This window comes from Aulonocara sp. 'chitande type north' Nkhata Bay, linkage group LG15, assembly GCF_057382095.1.
Source record: "Aulonocara sp. 'chitande type north' Nkhata Bay isolate Kocher_YH1m ecotype deep benthic linkage group LG15, A_spYH_male_GT1.1, whole genome shotgun sequence".
Classification (NCBI taxonomy): Eukaryota; Metazoa; Chordata; class Actinopteri; order Cichliformes; family Cichlidae; genus Aulonocara; species Aulonocara sp. 'chitande type north' Nkhata Bay.
Genome location: NC_141358.1, coordinates 12461113 through 12481124, shown reverse-complemented (window position 1 = coordinate 12481124; position 20012 = coordinate 12461113). Strand labels below are relative to the sequence as shown.

General features: G+C 42.2%; 1 protein-coding gene, 2 non-coding genes and 1 pseudogene across 3 annotated transcripts; 3 read left to right on the top strand and 1 right to left on the bottom strand.

The window, feature by feature from the left end:
* Window positions 1-1254: 1254 nt before the first annotated feature.
* On the top strand, window positions 1255-1326 carry trnaq-cug (transfer RNA glutamine (anticodon CUG)). Its single transcript has one exon. It is a non-coding gene; the product is annotated as a tRNA-Gln (tRNA).
* Window positions 1327-4867: 3541 nt separating this feature from the next.
* On the bottom strand, window positions 4868-4939 carry trnaq-uug (transfer RNA glutamine (anticodon UUG)). Its single transcript has one exon. It is a non-coding gene; the product is annotated as a tRNA-Gln (tRNA).
* A 1880-nt stretch (window positions 4940-6819) lies between these two features.
* Window positions 6820-9603, top strand: LOC147312630 (uncharacterized). The gene has a single exon (XM_086264335.1). It carries the CDS (start codon window positions 7106-7108, stop codon window positions 9236-9238), a length of 2133 nt encoding a protein of 710 aa, XP_086120461.1. The 5' UTR covers window positions 6820-7105; the 3' UTR covers window positions 9239-9603.
* Window positions 9604-11689: 2086 nt separating this feature from the next.
* Window positions 11690-19080, top strand: LOC147312629 (uncharacterized; annotated as a pseudogene).
* The last annotated feature ends 932 nt before the right edge of the window (window positions 19081-20012 follow it).

Sequence of the window (20012 nt, the reverse complement as noted above, 5' to 3'; positions counted from 1 at the left end):
AGATGAACAGAATGAACTTTCTGTGGTTCCATTGTAGAAGATTTGAATAAGAATTTTTAACTGTAGACTTGTTACCACTGATTTTAAGTCCAGTTCTTGTGTAATTTGAAACCCAGAAATTACTGTGGCGCCTCTATCAGTGCGCCCCAGGGCAGCTGTGGCTACAATGTAGCTGCCATCACCAGTGTGTGAATGTGTGTGTGAATGGGTGACTGACTGAATGTAGTGTAAAGCGCTTTGGGGTCCTTAGGGACTAGAAAAGCGCTATACAAATGCAGGCCATTTGATTTGAATACTTCAGTCTTTTCTCCCAGTTTTCCTTCAAAAAGGGCTTCATGCCAGCCACCTTTTTACTAAGATCACTTCTGATAAGGCTTCAATGAACATTAGAGGGATCAACTGAAGAGCCAGATGCATGTCTCAGTCGTCTAGTTTTTATATGTAGTCTTCTTTAGTCCTCTGCTTGTCAAACATCCTCATTTTTTTAAGGACATTCTGCACACCATGCTGAGATATACCACAGTTTAGCTTATAGCTCTTTGGGAATCACCTTGTTTGTGCAAACATGCTGTTTTATGTCTGTCAAACTGTGTTATATCTGGTATTTTTCACAGATTCGGGTAAAGAAATTAGACTAAAGTGTGTGGTTTTGTGACAGGCTGCTAGTAAAGTGTCTAAAGATGGAGTTTAAACTTGGTTCTTTGCCAAGTTGTCTGTTATGCCCCTTTATGATTGAATGATTGGTGGTTACTGTAAGTGGTTTGCTTAACAAACTAACTAAACCTGTGGACCTAGAATCCAGTGATCTGAATTCAAAAATTGGTGAGACCTGCTTTTTGGAGGTGAAACCATTTGGCATGTCTTCTCTGGCACACCAGAACTGTGCTACAATTGTGTTTTCAGTGAGAGGTGTATAAAATCAAGCAGATAACCATGACCTCTACTTATTTCAGAATATCCCTCTACCAGTACCTGTAGGTCTTTTTCTTAACTTAAAGAAAATTATTACCAATTTTATTTGGCAAAATCATCGCCATCGGCTTCGGTTAACTTTATTATATCTGCCATTTGACAGGGATGGGCTTAAGGGTCCTAACTTTCAGTGGTACTATTGGGCTGCACAATTGCGCATGAGGATATACTATTTCTCATCTGATCCACCTCCGGCATGGGTTTAGATGGAACCAGTCTTACTTAATTCAGAATAGTTTTTGGCAGGTTGCCACGACCTGACAGTATGAACACTACAGCAGGGGTTCCATGGTGTAATGGTTAGCACTCTGGACTCTGAATCCAGCGATCCGAGTTCAAATCTCGGTGGGACCTGATATTTGCGAGGTGAAACCATACTACATGTCTTCTCTGGCACTTTGAATTTCTGTATGAATTGTGTTTTCAGTGAACGCCGTATAAAATCAAGCAGCTAACCATGACGTCTGCCTTTACAAAACACTTGTCAATCACTAAAGAGTAGTACTAAAGAGCTGTGTGAAATTCAGTTGCACACCACACAAAGTTACAGAGTAAAAGTCAACAACTGTACAGCACTAAACCTCCTCTGTCTTTAACATCAAAAAACAAACAAACATGAGCATCGTGGTATGGGTTTCCATGGCTTTTGGTTTTGTGAAGTATAATATTTATGTCTTCCAAAGTAAAGTTTTAAGCCCCACTTGTTTTAAATCTGTAACATGTGTAACAGCAGCATGCCATGAAAATTTGATGATAACACGTGCATGTTTATGGTCGCCAAACAATTATGTATGTAAACAACACTTATCTGACTAAACTACGTTGAGCTAATGCAGATTTTATTCTTATTTTATTGGTGAGGAGAGAGGATGGAACCAAAAATGCATTTATCCCCGTGTTCTGTGTTGATGAAAATCACCCAACAGGAAAGCAGCTGGGCATTCATTTGAAACCAGTTCACAGGTTGGGCTGTGGTTCCCCCTCTAGCGTCTCTGCTTGAACTTTCAACTGTGAACCTCTTAGATCCAACCTTCCCAACTGCTCATCTCGCAAAAGACAAAATGGAAGAACCCAGAATGTCTTTTTATACCTGATCACGCTTTTTCACGCTTCCCTCACAGGACGTCACATTTCACACTTTGGCCATCCAATCAAGTTGTTGACATCTAATCATTCCTGTCCACCCACACCTGATCTTTCTATTTCGATCTGACTTACAACATTTAACACAAACTTTTAAATCAATATATTTTCTTTGTAATTATTTTTTATTTGTTTTTGTTTATTACATGCACTTAACATACAAGTATATCGAATGGAAATCAGCAACTGCACGGGATTATTCAACTAGTGGGCTGTCACAATGTGTTAGGATGGCCGAGCGGTCTAAGGCGCTGCGTTCAGGTTGCAGTCTCACCTGGAGGCCTGGGTTTGAATCCCACTTCTGACAATTGTTTCTTTGCACTTCTTTCTTACTGATACTCATGGGTCTTTGATCAGTGGTTGTTGATCAATGGTCATGAGAATTTGCATAATCATGATGAAGGAACTGACCTCCAAGCCCACTGTTCCTTCAGGGGACTGCTTTCAGTCATTATGCAAATATACAAGTTAATATATAAGTTTATAAGATTGGGGAAACCTGCAGTCAGCAGAGACTGAAGAAGTCACTTGGATGAGTGACGAGACGTTTCTCCCACTGAAAACGCTACATCCAGATGAACAGAATCAACCTTTGGAGACTTCTTACTGTTGTGACAAAATACACTTGAAACTGGCAACTATGAGAGTTGTGCACTGTTCATCCCTGACAGCAGTGGATTTTGTAATCATGCAGAATGTAACAACATTCTAGATAATTGTAATAAAATTCACTAGAGGGTGGATTTGTTCACACTGACACTGATGTGCTAAAAACCAGATTTTGTGAAGTCATAACTTTCAGCAAGTTGAAACAATCTTTATCTTTTACTCCAACTATCCCAAAATAAGGACTGGTCCTTCCCATGTGATGGTATGAAAATATGAAAGGCTGTCATCATTTCAGATGTTTACTGTGTAAATGTTTGTTTGTTTGAATGTTTTTTTGTCTCTCTTTTTTTTTGTTTTTTTACCTTGCCTTGCTTGGTATCATTCTTTTCAGCACAACCTCACGTGTCTGAATTTACAGTTATTTTTTCATTGACATACTGTATTAACACAACTGATCTGAAATCACACAAAAACATAAAATCCTAGTAGTAGTTATATTTTCTTCTTACTGTAAAAACCACAGACATGTGACATTAAAAATTCCAAACAGCACCTGATATCATCTTATACATTCAATTCATGTTGTTGTCACAGAATTGATATGTCAGGTATACCTGACTCTACATCCCACAGAAGCCTCATCAGCCCTTCTTTGTCTTTTTCATTCACTTCAAATATTACATTTCTGCCATAACCTCGATAACAGCAGCTGTCTGGAATTTTTACCGTCACCACAATGCAACTTGGCAAGAGTTAGGATGGCTGAGCGGACTAAGGTGCTATGATTAGGACACAGTTTCTCCTGGAGGCGTGTTTTCGAGTCCCACTTCTGTTCCGTTTCACAAGTAGGCAGTATTCACTTCTGAGGTTGCACCTTATGTGAGACACCCTTATTAGTGTATCCACAGACGTGCTTGTAGCACACTCCTTATCCGTGCACTCTGCCGGCTTCTGTAATGATGGAAAGAATTGGTCTAGCCCCTCTCTTGTATTAGAGCCTACAGGGATGACATGACGATCATTACAACAACAAAACCATGTACTAGGCCATTGCTACAGAAGCTCCAGGAAAACATCGAATAGGCAAGAATGGAGTTTAAGCGAAGTAAATCTCGCAGCATCTCCATCCTAAAAGGAAAACTGACAGCCGAGCAATTCTATATCAGTGGAGAACCAATTCCAACAGTCTAAGAGACGTCCAACAAGAGCCTGGGACGGTGGTATAATGTAGACCTCAATGATACCTGGCAACTGGGCTAATGACCTCAAGCGGATTAACAACACTGCACTCCTTGAGTGAGGCTTGAGATGTCACTCAAGGACTCCCGGGACCCCATAGTGAGGGTCGCTGCTCCCACCCTAGCAACAGGGAGGAAGTGGACCCCAGCCACGTCTGTGCTACAGGCCAAATCGGCTCTGAGCCATAATGACGTGGTGGATCGCGTCCAACAGGGCAGAGAAGGATTTGGTCTTGGCAACAGGCATCTGTAACTGAACGTCAAAAATTGGTGGTGGAGGAGGTGTGTCGAAAGGAGGAAACAGTAAGACATGCCAGAGCCATATCGCTGGCCAAGCAGGGTCACTGGATGAATTGGGAGAGTGTTGAAAAGAGGAAACTCTTATGGAGTGAAATCGGTGGGACCTGATTTTTGGGGGGTGAAACCATACTGCATGTCTTCTCTGGCACATTGAATTTCTGTATGACTTGTGTTTTCTGTGAGAGCTTTATAAAATAAAGCAGCTAACCATGACGTCTGCCTTTACAAAACACTTGTCAATCACTAAAGAGTTCCTTCACTTGTCAGTCACTATGTGGTACTAAAGAGCTGTTTGAAATTCAGTTACAACCCACACAAAGTTACAGATTGGAGTATCTGAGTGCTGAGGTGCGCTTGTGTGCAAAAGTCACAAACACTCTGCTGACTCACAGCTCCAAACCTCTTCCGACCTCAAAGTCAGCACAGAAAGTGGGCGCCACGAGCTTCGGAGTATGTATTTACATGGCTGAAGAGCTGCTATATTCGAACAAACGCCTCCAGAGGAGACTGCGACCTGAACGCAGTGCCTTAGACCGCTTGGTGACCAAAAACATGAACAAGTTATCATTATGTGACATGCAGTATGGCTTCACCTCCCAAAAAGCAGGTCCCACCGAGACTTGAACTCAGATCGCTGCATTCAAAGTCCAGAGTGCTAACCACTACACCATGGAACCAATGTGAAAACGTGAGAACTGTCAGGTCATGGCAACCTGCCAAAAAGTATTCAGCCAAATGATCAGTATGGATGACATTGTAGATTATTCGCACTACGTTTCCATGGCTGAACAGCTGCTATATGTGTTATGAGAAGGATAATGTTTGTTTCTTCCAAAGTATCTAACAGTGGTAACCTCCACCAAACTGACACTGCAATGTCAGAATGGCTGAGTGGTCTAAGGTGCTGCGTTTAGGTTGCACTCTCCTGTGGAGGCGTGGGCTTGAATCCCACTTCTCACAGTGAAGCTTTACTCTTCTTGATATTGTGACAAAATACTCTTGGGTTAACCACGAGCTTTCTAAAAACTTGCATATAACAATTGTGCACCATTCATTCCTCATCTTTGCTGCCCATCATTACAACTTTGCTAATGATGGGCAGCAGGTTAGTGTCATGATGTCACCTCAGACATAGTTAAAAGCCCTGTTAAAAGCCCTGATGCCGTCATTCACCTCCTACATCGTTCCCTCGCTCACCTGGAGACCGCTGGAAGCACTGTGAGAATCATGTTCTTTGATTTCTCCAGTGCCTTCAACACCATTCTTCCCTCGGTTCTAAAGGACAAGCTGGTGAACTCTGGAGTGGACCATCACCTCACTACCTGGATCCTGGACTACCTCACCGACCAACCACAGTATGTGAGGACTCAGGGCTGTGTGTCGGACAGGGTCGTCTGCAGTACGGGGGCCCCACAGGGAACGGTTCTGGCTCCGTTCCTCTTCACCATCTACACTGCAGACTTCTCCCACAATTCCACCCAGTGCTTCCTGCAGAAGTTCTCTGATGACTCTGCAATAGTCGGCCTCATCACTGATGGGGACGACAAGGAGTACAGAGGTCTGACCCAAGACTTTGTGGACTGGTGCCAGCTGAACTACCTCCAGATCAACGCCAGTAAAACCAAGGAACTGGTGGTAGACTTCCGCAGGCACAAGCATTCTCCACTGCAACCACTGAACATCCAAGGTATGGACATTGAGGCTGTGGACAGCTACAGGTACCTTGGTGTTCATCTGAACAATAGACTGGACTGGACTCATAACTCAGACGCCCTCTACAGGAAAGGGCAGAGCAGGCTGTACCTGCTGCGGAGACGCAGGTCGTTTGGAGTGGAGGGCCCACTCCTGAAGAAATTCTATGACTCTGTTGTGGCTTCTGCTATCTTTTATGGCGTGGTCTGCTGGGGCGGCAGCATCTCTGCTGGGGACAGGAAGAGACTGAACAGGGTGATCCGAAGGGCCAGCTCTGTTCTAGGATGCCCTCTGGACCCAGTGGAGGTGGTGAGTGACATGCAGGAGAACGGCGGCTAAGCTGTCATCCCTGATGGACAACATCTCCCACCCCATGCAGCAGACTGTGACAGCACTGAGCAGCTCCTTCAGTGGGAGACTGCGGCACCCACGGTGTGGGACGGAGAGATTTCGCAGGTCTTTCCTCCCCACTGCTGTCAGACTCCATAATAAAGACTTTAACTGATCAAGCACACACATCCATACATATGCAATAATACTAAGTGCAATAATCCTTTCTGTCATCGTTGTATTTTTACTCAGTTGTATATAGTATTTGTATTTGTATTCTATTTTTATCTTATTGTATATTTATTTTATTTTATTCTACTGTATATAGTATTTTATTTTATTCTATTCTGTACAGTTGTGTACTGTATTTATTCTTATTGTATTCTAATTTTTGCCTCATAACTTTTGCACTGTCCACTTCCTGCTGTGACAAAACAAATTTCCCACGTGTGGGACTAATAAAGGTTATCTTATCTTATCTTATCTTAACGTAGCTGCTTCTCGCCGGGTGCGGTGGCGCGTGCCTGTAATCCAAGCTACCGGGAAGCTGAGGTTGGAGGATCGTTTGAGCTCACGAGCTCTGAGCTGCAGCAGGCTATGTCGATTAACACAAAATAATTATCCTCATTCAAAAGTCATGTAAGAACCTCATTGGCTTACGGAATGTTGATGTTATTTAAAAAATTCATACAAAAACATGACCTCATTCTAGAATGTCATGTGACAACCTCATTGGCTTATGGAATTGTGATGTCACAGGCTTCTGAATCCATAAATAGGGGTGAGGAGGTACAACTTTCAGTCCGTTATTTGCAGCACTTATGTTAGCAGCATTCAAACGTTCACCAGTAAAGCATTTTCAAACATCTGGATACTTTTCGTACTCACGGTATACAGACTCCAACATGTCTCAGAAAGAGCAAGAAAGACAAGAAGCTGACCCCAGCTCTATTCCATGGTATGAGTCCCTAGACCCTTACATCAGCTCTCTTCCTTGGGATGAACAGGTGGAATTAGAGGAAAAGCGATTGGAAGAAATGGAGAAGGAAAATCTCATGAACAGAGAAAAGATTAAGATCCTGACAGAAGAAAATGAGAGAAAGAGCGCTGAATTAGAAAAATTATCCTACCAGCTTCAGGAAAGGGAAGGTATTATTGAGGAGAAACAATGGGCTCTCCAAGATAAGAAGAATCACGAGCTCCAAGAAAAGCTTGATGAAGCTCTAGAAAAAATTCAAGATCTGCTCCAAAATGAGAAAAAAGAGAGCATTAAAGGGGATAAAATGCTCAAGAAGAATCAGGAGCTCCAAGAACAGCTTGATGGAGCTCTGGAAAAACTGAAGGAAATCCACCAAGAAGAGAAGCAACAGTCCACACAGCAGAGAGACATGCAGAGCAAACTCCAAGCCATGGAGGAAAAATACAAAGCGCTGCAGGTGAAACATGACAAAACTCTGCACAAAAGTCAACAGTTGCTTCAAGACAAGAAGCAAATGGAAATGAAACAGAAGGAAATGGACTCCAAGCTTGACGAGATGGAGGAAAAACACAGATCGCTCCAAATCAAGCTTGAGAAAACAGTGCACAGAAATAAAGAGTTCATTCAAGAGAGAGAGCAACAAGAAATGCTGGAGAAAGAAACAGACTCCCAGCTTGAAGTCTTGGAGGAAAAACTGAAAATGCTGCAACTAACTCTTGAGGAAACACTGCTCAAAAATAAAGAGCTGCTTCAAGAAAAAGACCAACAGAAAATACATCAGGAAGAAATGGATTGCAAGCTGAGGAACATCGAGAAACAAAATGAAGGCTTGCGAGTAATGCTTGATGAAGCTCTGGAGAGAAATAAAGAGTTTCTGCACGAGAAAGACCAACAGAAAATAAAAAAGGAAGAAATGGATTGCAAGCTGAGGCACATCAAGAAACAGAATGAAGGCTTGCAAGTGATGCTTGATGAAGCTCTGGAGAGAAATAAAGAGTTTCTTCACAAGATAGACCAACAGAAAATAAAAAAGGAAGAAATGGATTGCAAGCTGAGGAACATTGAGAAACAAAATGAAGGCTTGCGAGTAATGCTTGATGAAGCTCTGGAGAGAAATAAGGAGATCCTCCAAGAAAAGAAACAAGAGCCCGTAGAGCAGAGAGACCTGCAGAGCAAACTCCAAGCCATGGAGGAAAAATACAAAGCGCTGCAGGTGAAACATGACAAAACTCTGCACAAAAGTCAACAGTTGCTTCAAGAGAAGAAGAAACTGGAAATAAAACAGAAGGAAATGGACTCCAAGCTTGACGAGATGGAGGAAAAACACCGATCGCTCCAAATCAGGCTTGATAAAAAAGTGCACGGAAATAAAGAGCTTCTTCAAGAAAAAGACCAACAGAAAATACAACAGGAAGAAGAAAAACTTCATCTCCAGAGGAAAAATCAAGCACTCCAAGAATTGTATAACGAAACAAAGTACAAATCAACTGTACTGGAAGAAGAAAAGAAAAAGCTGGAAAAACAATGCTCAGCGATGCAGAGTAGCATCAATGAGATGCTGAGAAAAAATACCGAACTTGAGGAACTTTCTAAGACCTTGAAGTACAAAAACACTGAAATCCAGGCGCAAAAGCAAGAACAACAGAAAACACATAAAGACCTGCAGTGTAGACTTCAAGAAATCCAGAAGAGAAACCAGCAGCTGGAAGACATGCACACAGATGTGCACAAGGCAAAGCGAATAGAGGAGGCAACAGTTAAAGAACTGAAAGACAAGCTTAAAGAAAAACAAGAACAATTAGAAGACATGGTGAAAAGATGCAACAAACTTGAGAAAGAAAACGCAGAAACAATCGATGAGCTGAAAACCCTCATCATTGAGAAAAAAGTGCTGGTGGAAGAGTATCTGAAAAAGAAGAAAAAACGCTTCCACTGGTTCTGGAGGAGGGGCACTGCTGCTTCTCACCTGATGTAACCTCGTCTTCCTCCACCTCTATTCCATCTTCATTTCCCCCCTTCCCCTCCCTCCTTTTTCTTTTTTCACCCTCACCCCCCGACCAGTCCCGGCAGTTGACTGCCCCCTCCTGAGCCTGGTTCTGCCATAGGTTTCTCCTTTAGGTGTCTTTCACTTTAAAAGGAGTTTTTCCTATCCACTGTCGCCTGCTGCTTGCTCAGAGGAGATTGTTGGGGTTTTCTCTCATCTCTCTCTTTCATTCTTTCTATCCTTTCCCCCCCTTCTGCCTTTTCCTTTACCCAATAAACACAATTGCCCACATTTTACATTTGTTTGAAAAATGTCTTCATTCAACAATAATTCATCTTAGGTATAAAAACAAGAAATAGGTAATAGCTGCATGTGTGTTTGTGTGTGTGCATAATATACATACTTGTTTCCCAGAAAGATTTAATACTAGATGGATAGAGACCAGGGACGTGCAGAGGGGGGGGGGCTAGAGGGGCTTGAGCACCCGCCCCTTTCCTGATGAGTGCCCAAAGTGCCCTTTTGTTGAGGCAACTTTTAAATTTTTTTTATTTATTTATTTATTTATTTATTTTATGTGTGTGTGCGTGCGGAGTCCTGTCTGTGCCCCTCAACAATAATATTTAACTATTAATCATAGTTTTGCTAAATAAAAGGATCTGGCTTGCATCAGTCACATGATCACATTTAACCAATGATCGCCCTCGACGGCAGAACGCGCTGGTTACGAGCCGGGAACGAGCTCACAAAGAGCACGCGCATTTGTTGCGGTCCGGAGCTGTAGGAGAAACACAAGTTAACTCAGAGACACAGACTGATGTGACAAACCCAGTAAGTAGGTGTACAGCGTACACTGTAGTGTGTAGCACACAGGAGTATTAGCTTATTACATACACGTTGGTAAGCTGTCTTGTTGCAACTGACGAACTGAAACAAACGAGCGTGCTGTGTGTGCAACAGCGTGACAAACATTACCTGTCCTTTTATTAACTGCACATGTAGTGCTGGTCATAGCTGCTGGCTACCTGTGTAAGGCTGTCATGGGTCTGTAGCTCTGTCACCGTTTTAGGGAACATATTTAGTTTTAAAGTAAGTTTCTGGGCATTTCCTGCCTTTCTGGAGGGATTATATTTCACTAAAAAACGATCTAATATGCATGTCCACATAATAATTATTATAATTATAATATATTAAAAAACACACGCTGTATTTTAAAGAACATACATTAAGAAGCAGATTATATTAGATTTATATTTTAAATAAGACAAAAGTTGGATTTTACAGCAGTAAAATGATTGTATCTCTACAGTTTAAAAATGTAATAAGCTTTGCCCTGCACAGAGTGGATAGTGAAACAAATGGAATCATCATAAATACATTATTTCATATTTATTACTTCCCCCTCCTCATTGCTTTATTATTGTAGCTCTAGTAATAAATAATAATGTAAGGATGCCCATAGTATATACAGTATTCTGAAGAAGGTCTAAAATGTCACTGTGTGTGCATGTGTGTGTTTTATTTAGCTGGATTTAAAAAAATATTACTCATGATATAACATTGTGCAGACATGGCTGGTAAGGACATGAGGAGGAAACAGTAGGAGCTGTATGAGGCTACTAAAGGCAGGGCTATAACATTTTGCTGTCATCATTTTATTATAGATTAAGTGCAAGAGTTGTTAGGTGTGGATAATTAGATTATAGTTTATTGCAATAGCAAGTTGTGCCTTGTTCTCAGATAGACAGCAAGTGGAGAGTGATATATGAAATGATGGGAAGGAAGGAAGAAGAGAAGCAAAGAGTGATTCACAGGCAGAGCCGAGTTTATGTCACAGTTTTTCGTTGCCTTATGGTTCCAAGCGCTGTCACCAATCTTTGCATTTTGTTATTATCTCATGAAACTTGTTTAATCAGCTACCATCTCTCCTGTGGACTTTTTAATGTCTACAGTCTCAGATCAACACAGCCCTGCCCTTCCCATATTAGATTCTTGATGAATGTGTGTTGTTGTTATTCAGCATGGTTCAATGTGCCCCTTTTTAACTTTGAGCACCCGCCCCTTTAAACCTCTCTGCACGTCCCTGATAGAGACAGGTTTTAAAGACTAGAAATGAAAACATGTGAGTCCTGTCTTTAAATAAAAATATATAATTCCCTATATTCCTATCTATTCTTGACATTGAAGCTTTACTCTTCTTGATATTGTGACAAAATACTCTTGGGTTAACCACGAGCTTTCTAAAAACTTGCATATAACAATTGTGCACCATTCATTCCTCATCTTTGCTGCCCATCATTACAACTTTGCTAATGATGGGCAGCAGGTTAGTGTCATGATGTCACCTCAGACATAGTTAAAAGCCCTGTTAACGTAGCTGCTTCTCGCCGGGTGCGGTGGCGCGTGCCTGTAATCCAAGCTACCGGGAGGCTGAGGTTGGAGGATCGTTTGAGCTCATGAGCTCTGAGCTGCAGCAGGCTATGTCGATTAACACAAAATAATTATCCTCATTCAAAAGTCATGTAAGAACCTCATTGGCTTACGGAATGTTGATGTTATTTAAAAAATTCATACAAAAACATGACCTCATTCTAGAATGTCATGTGACAACCTCATTGGCTTATGGAATTGTGATGTCACAGGCTTCTGAATCCATAAATAGGGGTGAGGAGGTACAACTTTCAGTCCGTTATTTGCAGCACTTATGTTAGCAGCATTCAAACGTTCACCAGTAAAGCATTTTCAAACATCTGGATACTTTTCGTACTCACGGTATACAGACTCCAACATGTCTCAGAAAGAGCAAGAAAGACAAGAAGCTGACCCCAGCTCTATTCCATGGTATGAGTCCCTAGACCCTTACATCAGCTCTCTTCCTTGGGATGAACAGGTGGAATTAGAGGAAAAGCGATTGGAAGAAATGGAGAAGGAAAATCTCATGAACAGAGAAAAGATTAAGATCCTGACAGAAGAAAATGAGAGAAAGAGCGCTGAATTAGAAAAATTATCCTACCAGCTTCAGGAAAGGGAAGGTATTATTGAGGAGAAACAATGGGCTCTCCAAGATAAGAAGAATCACGAGCTCCAAGAAAAGCTTGATGAAGCTCTAGAAAAAATTCAAGATCTGCTCCAAAATGAGAAAAAAGAGAGCATTAAAGGGGATAAAATGCTCAAGAAGAATCAGGAGCTCCAAGAAAAGCTTGATGGAGCTCTGGAAAAACTGAAGGAAATCCACCAAGAAGAGAAGCAACAGTCCACACAGCAGAGAGACATGCAGAGCAAACTCCAAGCCATGGAGGAAAAATACAAAGCACTGCAGGTGAAACATGACAAAACTCTGCACAAAAGTCAACAGTTGCTTCAAGACAAGAAGCAAATGGAAATGAAACAGAAGGAAATTGACTCCAAGCTTGACGAGATGGAGGAAAAACACAGATCGCTCCAAATCAAGCTTGAGAAAACAGTGCACAGAAATAAAGAGTTCATTCAAGAGAGAGAGCAACAAGAAATGCTGGAGAAAGAAACAGACTCCCAGCTTGAAGTCTTGGAGGAAAAACTGAAAATGCTGCAACTAACTCTTGAGGAAACACTGCTCAAAAATAAAGAGCTGCTTCAAGAAAAAGACCAACAGAAAATACATCAGGAAGAAATGGATTGCAAGCTGAGGAACATCGAGAAACAAAATGAAGGCTTGCGAGTAATGCTTGATGAAGCTCTGGAGAGAAATAAAGAGTTTCTGCACGAGAAAGACCAACAGAAAATAAAAAAGGAAGAAATGGATTGCAAGCTGAGGCACATCAAGAAACAGAATGAAGGCTTGCAAGTGATGCTTGATGAAGCTCTGGAGAGAAATAAAGAGTTTCTTCACAAGATAGACCAACAGAAAATAAAAAAGGAAGAAATGGATTGCAAGCTGAGGAACATTGAGAAACAAAATGAAGGCTTGCGAGTAATGCTTGATGAAGCTCTGGAGAGAAATAAGGAGATCCTCCAAGAAAAGAAACAAGAGCCCGTAGAGCAGAGAGACCTGCAGAGCAAACTCCAAGCCATGGAGGAAAAATACAAAGCGCTGCAGGTGAAACATGACAAAACTCTGCACAAAAGTCAACAGTTGCTTCAAGAGAAGAAGAAACTGGAAATAAAACAGAAGGAAATGGACTCCAAGCTTGACGAGATGGAGGAAAAACACCGATCGCTCCAAATCAGGCTTGATAAAAAAGTGCACGGAAATAAAGAGCTTCTTCAAGAAAAAGACCAACAGAAAATACAACAGGAAGAAGAAAAACTTCATCTCCAGAGGAAAAATCAAGCACTCCAAGAATTGTATAACGAAACAAAGTACAAATCAACTGTACTGGAAGAAGAAAAGAAAAAGCTGGAAAAACAATGCTCAGCGATGCAGAGTAGCATCAATGAGATGCTGAGAAAAAATACCGAACTTGAGGAACTTTCTAAGACCTTGAAGTACAAAAACACTGAAATCCAGGCGCAAAAGCAAGAACAACAGAAAACACATAAAGACCTGCAGTGTAGACTTCAAGAAATCCAGAAGAGAAACCAGCAGCTGGAAGACATGCACACAGATGTGCACAAGGCAAAGCGAATAGAGGAGGCAACAGTTAAAGAACTGAAAGACAAGCTTAAAGAAAAACAAGAACAATTAGAAGACATGGTGAAAAGATGCAACAAACTTGAGAAAGAAAACGCAGAAACAATCGATGAGCTGAAAACCCTCATCATTGAGAAAAAAGTGCTGGTGGAAGAGTATCTGAAAAAGAAGAAAAAACGCTTCCACTGGTTCTGGAGGAGGGGCACTGCTGCTTCTCACCTGATGTAACCTCGTCTTCCTCCACCTCTATTCCATCTTCATTTCCCCCCTTCCCCTCCCTCCTTTTTCTTTTTTCACCCTCACCCCCCGACCAGTCCCGGCAGTTGACTGCCCCCTCCTGAGCCTGGTTCTGCCATAGGTTTCTCCTTTAGGTGTCTTTCACTTTAAAAGGAGTTTTTCCTATCCACTGTCGCCTGCTGCTTGCTCAGAGGGGATTGTTGGGGTTTTCTCTCATCTCTCTCTTTCATTCTTTCTATCCTTTCCCCCCCTTCTGCCTTTTCCTTTACCCAATAAACACAATTGCCCACATTTTACATTTGTTTGAAAAATGTCTTCATTCAACAATAATTCATCTTAGGTATAAAAACAAGAAATAGGTAATAGCTGCATGTGTGTTTGTGTGTGTGCATAATATACATACTTGTTTCCCAGAAAGATTTAATACTAGATGGATAGAGACAGGTTTTAAAGACTAGAAATGAAAACATGTGAGTCCTGTCTTTAAATAAAAATATATAATTCCCTATATTCCTATCTATTCTTGACATTGAAGCTTTACTCTTCTTGATATTGTGACAAAATACTCTTGGGTTAACCACGAGCTTTCTAAAAACTTGCATATAACAATTGTGCACCATTCATTCCTCATCTTTGCTGCCCATCATTACAACTTTGCTAATGATGGGCAGCAGGTTAGTGTCATGATGTCACCTCAGACATAGTTAAAAGCCCTGTTAAAAGCCCTGATGCCGTCATTCACCTCCTACATCGTTCCCTCGCTCACCTGGAGACCGCTGGAAGCACTGTGAGAATCATGTTCTTTGATTTCTCCAGTGCCTTCAACACCATTCTTCCCTCGGTTCTAAAGGACAAGCTGGTGAACTCTGGAGTGGACCATCACCTCACTACCTGGATCCTGGACTACCTCACCGACCAACCACAGTATGTGAGGACTCAGGGCTGTGTGTCGGACAGGGTCGTCTGCAGTACGGGGGCCCCACAGGGAACGGTTCTGGCTCCGTTCCTCTTCACCATCTACACTGCAGACTTCTCCCACAATTCCACCCAGTGCTTCCTGCAGAAGTTCTCTGATGACTCTGCAATAGTCGGCCTCATCACTGATGGGGACGACAAGGAGTACAGAGGTCTGACCCAAGACTTTGTGGACTGGTGCCAGCTGAACTACCTCCAGATCAACGCCAGTAAAACCAAGGAACTGGTGGTAGACTTCCGCAGGCACAAGCATTCTCCACTGCAACCACTGAACATCCAAGGTATGGACATTGAGGCTGTGGACAGCTACAGGTACCTTGGTGTTCATCTGAACAATAGACTGGACTGGACTGGACTCATAACTCAGACGCCCTCTACAGGAAAGGGCAGAGCAGGCTGTACCTGCTGCGGAGACGCAGGTCGTTTGGAGTGGAGGGCCCACTCCTGAAGAAATTCTATGACTCTGTTGTGGCTTCTGCTATCTTTTATGGCGTGGTCTGCTGGGGCGGCAGCATCTCTGCTGGGGACAGGAAGAGACTGAACAGGGTGATCCGAAGGGCCAGCTCTGTTCTAGGATGCCCTCTGGACCCAGTGGAGGTGGTGAGTGACATGCAGGAGAACGGCGGCTAAGCTGTCATCCCTGATGGACAACATCTCCCACCCCATGCAGCAGACTGTGACAGCACTGAGCAGCTCCTTCAGTGGGAGACTGCGGCACCCACGGTGTGGGACGGAGAGATTTCGCAGGTCTTTCCTCCCCACTGCTGTCAGACTCCATAATAAAGACTTTAACTGATCAAGCACACACATCCATACATATGCAATAATACTAAGTGCAATAATCCTTTCTGTCATCGTTGTATTTTTACTCAGTTGTATATAGTATTTGTATTTGTATTCTATTTTTATCTTATTGTATATTTATTTTATTTTATTCTACTGTATATAGTATTTTATTTTATTCTATTCTGTACAGTTGTGTACTGTATTTATTCTTATTGTATTCTAATTTTTGCCTCATAACTTTTGCACTGTCCACTTCCTGCTGTGACAAAACAAATTTCCCACGTGTGGGACTAATAAAGGTTATCTTATCTTATCTTATCTTAACGTAGCTGCTTCTCGCCGGGTGCGGTGGCGCGTGCCTGTAATCCAAGCTACCGGGAAGCTGAGGTTGGAGGATCGTTTGAGCTCACGAGCTCTGAGCTGCAGCAGGCTATGTCGATTAACACAAAATAATTATCCTCATTCAAAAGTCATGTAAGAACCTCATTGGCTTACGGAATGTTGATGTTATTTAAAAAATTCATACAAAAACATGACCTCATTCTAGAATGTCATGTGACAACCTCATTGGCTTATGGAATTGTGATGTCACAGGCTTCTGAATCCATAAATAGGGGTGAGGAGGTACAACTTTCAGTCCGTTATTTGCAGCACTTATGTTAGCAGCATTCAAACGTTCACCAGTAAAGCATTTTCAAACATCTGGATACTTTTCGTACTCACGGTATACAGACTCCAACATGTCTCAGAAAGAGCAAGAAAGACAAGAAGCTGACCCCAGCTCTATTCCATGGTATGAGTCCCTAGACCCTTACATCAGCTCTCTTCCTTGGGATGAACAGGTGGAATTAGAGGAAAAGCGATTGGAAGAAATGGAGAAGGAAAATCTCATGAACAGAGAAAAGATTAAGATCCTGACAGAAGAAAATGAGAGAAAGAGCGCTGAATTAGAAAAATTATCCTACCAGCTTCAGGAAAGGGAAGGTATTATTGAGGAGAAACAATGGGCTCTCCAAGATAAGAAGAATCACGAGCTCCAAGAAAAGCTTGATGAAGCTCTAGAAAAAATTCAAGATCTGCTCCAAAATGAGAAAAAAGAGAGCATTAAAGGGGATAAAATGCTCAAGAAGAATCAGGAGCTCCAAGAAAAGCTTGATGGAGCTCTGGAAAAACTGAAGGAAATCCACCAAGAAGAGAAGCAACAGTCCACACAGCAGAGAGACATGCAGAGCAAACTCCAAGCCATGGAGGAAAAATACAAAGCGCTGCAGGTGAAACATGACAAAACTCTGCACAAAAGTCAACAGTTGCTTCAAGACAAGAAGCAAATGGAAATGAAACAGAAGGAAATGGACTCCAAGCTTGACGAGATGGAGGAAAAACACAGATCGCTCCAAATCAAGCTTGAGAAAACAGTGCACAGAAATAAAGAGTTCATTCAAGAGAGAGAGCAACAAGAAATGCTGGAGAAAGAAACAGACTCCCAGCTTGAAGTCTTGGAGGAAAAACTGAAAATGCTGCAACTAACTCTTGAGGAAACACTGCTCAAAAATAAAGAGCTGCTTCAAGAAAAAGACCAACAGAAAATACATCAGGAAGAAATGGATTGCAAGCTGAGGAACATCGAGAAACAAAATGAAGGCTTGCGAGTAATGCTTGATGAAGCTCTGGAGAGAAATAAAGAGTTTCTGCACGAGAAAGACCAACAGAAAATAAAAAAGGAAGAAATGGATTGCAAGCTGAGGCACATCAAGAAACAGAATGAAGGCTTGCAAGTGATGCTTGATGAAGCTCTGGAGAGAAATAAAGAGTTTCTTCACAAGATAGACCAACAGAAAATAAAAAAGGAAGAAATGGATTGCAAGCTGAGGAACATTGAGAAACAAAATGAAGGCTTGCGAGTAATGCTTGATGAAGCTCTGGAGAGAAATAAGGAGATCCTCCAAGAAAAGAAACAAGAGCCCGTAGAGCAGAGAGACCTGCAGAGCAAACTCCAAGCCATGGAGGAAAAATACAAAGCGCTGCAGGTGAAACATGACAAAACTCTGCACAAAAGTCAACAGTTGCTTCAAGAGAAGAAGAAACTGGAAATAAAACAGAAGGAAATGGACTCCAAGCTTGACGAGATGGAGGAAAAACACCGATCGCTCCAAATCAGGCTTGATAAAAAAGTGCACGGAAATAAAGAGCTTCTTCAAGAAAAAGACCAACAGAAAATACAACAGGAAGAAGAAAAACTTCATCTCCAGAGGAAAAATCAAGCACTCCAAGAATTGTATAACGAAACAAAGTACAAATCAACTGTACTGGAAGAAGAAAAGAAAAAGCTGGAAAAACAATGCTCAGCGATGCAGAGTAGCATCAATGAGATGCTGAGAAAAAATACCGAACTTGAGGAACTTTCTAAGACCTTGAAGTACAAAAACACTGAAATCCAGGCGCAAAAGCAAGAACAACAGAAAACACATAAAGACCTGCAGTGTAGACTTCAAGAAATCCAGAAGAGAAACCAGCAGCTGGAAGACATGCACACAGATGTGCACAAGGCAAAGCGAATAGAGGAGGCAACAGTTAAAGAACTGAAAGACAAGCTTAAAGAAAAACAAGAACAATTAGAAGACATGGTGAAAAGATGCAACAAACTTGAGAAAGAAAACGCAGAAACAATCGATGAGCTGAAAACCCTCATCATTGAGAAAAAAGTGCTGGTGGAAGAGTATCTGAAAAAGAAGAAAAAACGCTTCCACTGGTTCTGGAGGAGGGGCACTGCTGCTTCTCACCTGATGTAACCTCGTCTTCCTCCACCTCTATTCCATCTTCATTTCCCCCCTTCCCCTCCCTCCTTTTTCTTTTTTCACCCTCACCCCCCGACCAGTCCCGGCAGTTGACTGCCCCCTCCTGAGCCTGGTTCTGCCATAGGTTTCTCCTTTAGGTGTCTTTCACTTTAAAAGGAGTTTTTCCTATCCACTGTCGCCTGGTGCTTGCTCAGAGGGGATTGTTGGGGTTTTCTCTCATCTCTCTCTTTCATTCTTTCTATCCTTTCCCCCCCTTCTGCCTTTTCCTTTACCCAATAAACACAATTGCCCACATTTTACATTTGTTTGAAAAATGTCTTCATTCAACAATAATTCATCTTAGGTATAAAAACAAGAAATAGGTAATAGCTGCATGTGTGTTTGTGTGTGTGCATAATATACATACTTGTTTCCCAGAAAGATTTAATACTAGATGGATAGAGACAGGTTTTAAAGACTAGAAATGAAAACATGTGAGTCCTGTCTTTAAATAAAAATATATAATTCCCTATATTCCTATCTATTCTTGACATTGAAGCTTTACTCTTCTTGATATTGTGACAAAATACTCTTGGGTTAACCACGAGCTTTCTAAAAACTTGCATATAACAATTGTGCACCATTCATTCCTCATCTTTGCTGCCCATCATTACAACTTTGCTAATGATGGGCAGCAGGTTAGTGTCATGATGTCACCTCAGACATAGTTAAAAGCCCTGTTAAAAGCCCTGATGCCGTCATTCACCTCCTACATCGTTCCCTCGCTCACCTGGAGACCGCTGGAAGCACTGTGAGAATCATGTTCTTTGATTTCTCCAGTGCCTTCAACACCATTCTTCCCTCGGTTCTAAAGGACAAGCTGGTGAACTCTGGAGTGGACCATCACCTCACTACCTGGATCCTGGACTACCTCACCGACCAACCACAGTATGTGAGGACTCAGGGCTGTGTGTCGGACAGGGTCGTCTGCAGTACGGGGGCCCCACAGGGAACGGTTCTGGCTCCGTTCCTCTTCACCATCTACACTGCAGACTTCTCCCACAATTCCACCCAGTGCTTCCTGCAGAAGTTCTCTGATGACTCTGCAATAGTCGGCCTCATTACTGATGGGGACGACAAGGAGTACAGAGGTCTGACCCAAGACTTTGTGGACTGGTGCCAGCTGAACTACCTCCAGATCAACGCCAGTAAAACCAAGGAACTGGTGGTAGACTTCCGCAGGCACAAGCATTCTCCACTGCAACCACTGAACATCCAAGGTATGGACATTGAGGCTGTGGACAGCTACAGGTACCTTGGTGTTCATCTGAACAATAGACTGGACTGGACTCATAACTCAGACGCCCTCTACAGGAAAGGGCAGAGC

What these genes read in the sequence shown, in the direction of transcription:
- LOC147312630 (XM_086264335.1), top strand. Translation starts at nt 7,106, where the DNA reads ATGTTAGCAGCATTCAAACGTTCACCAGTAAAGCATTTTCAAACATCT.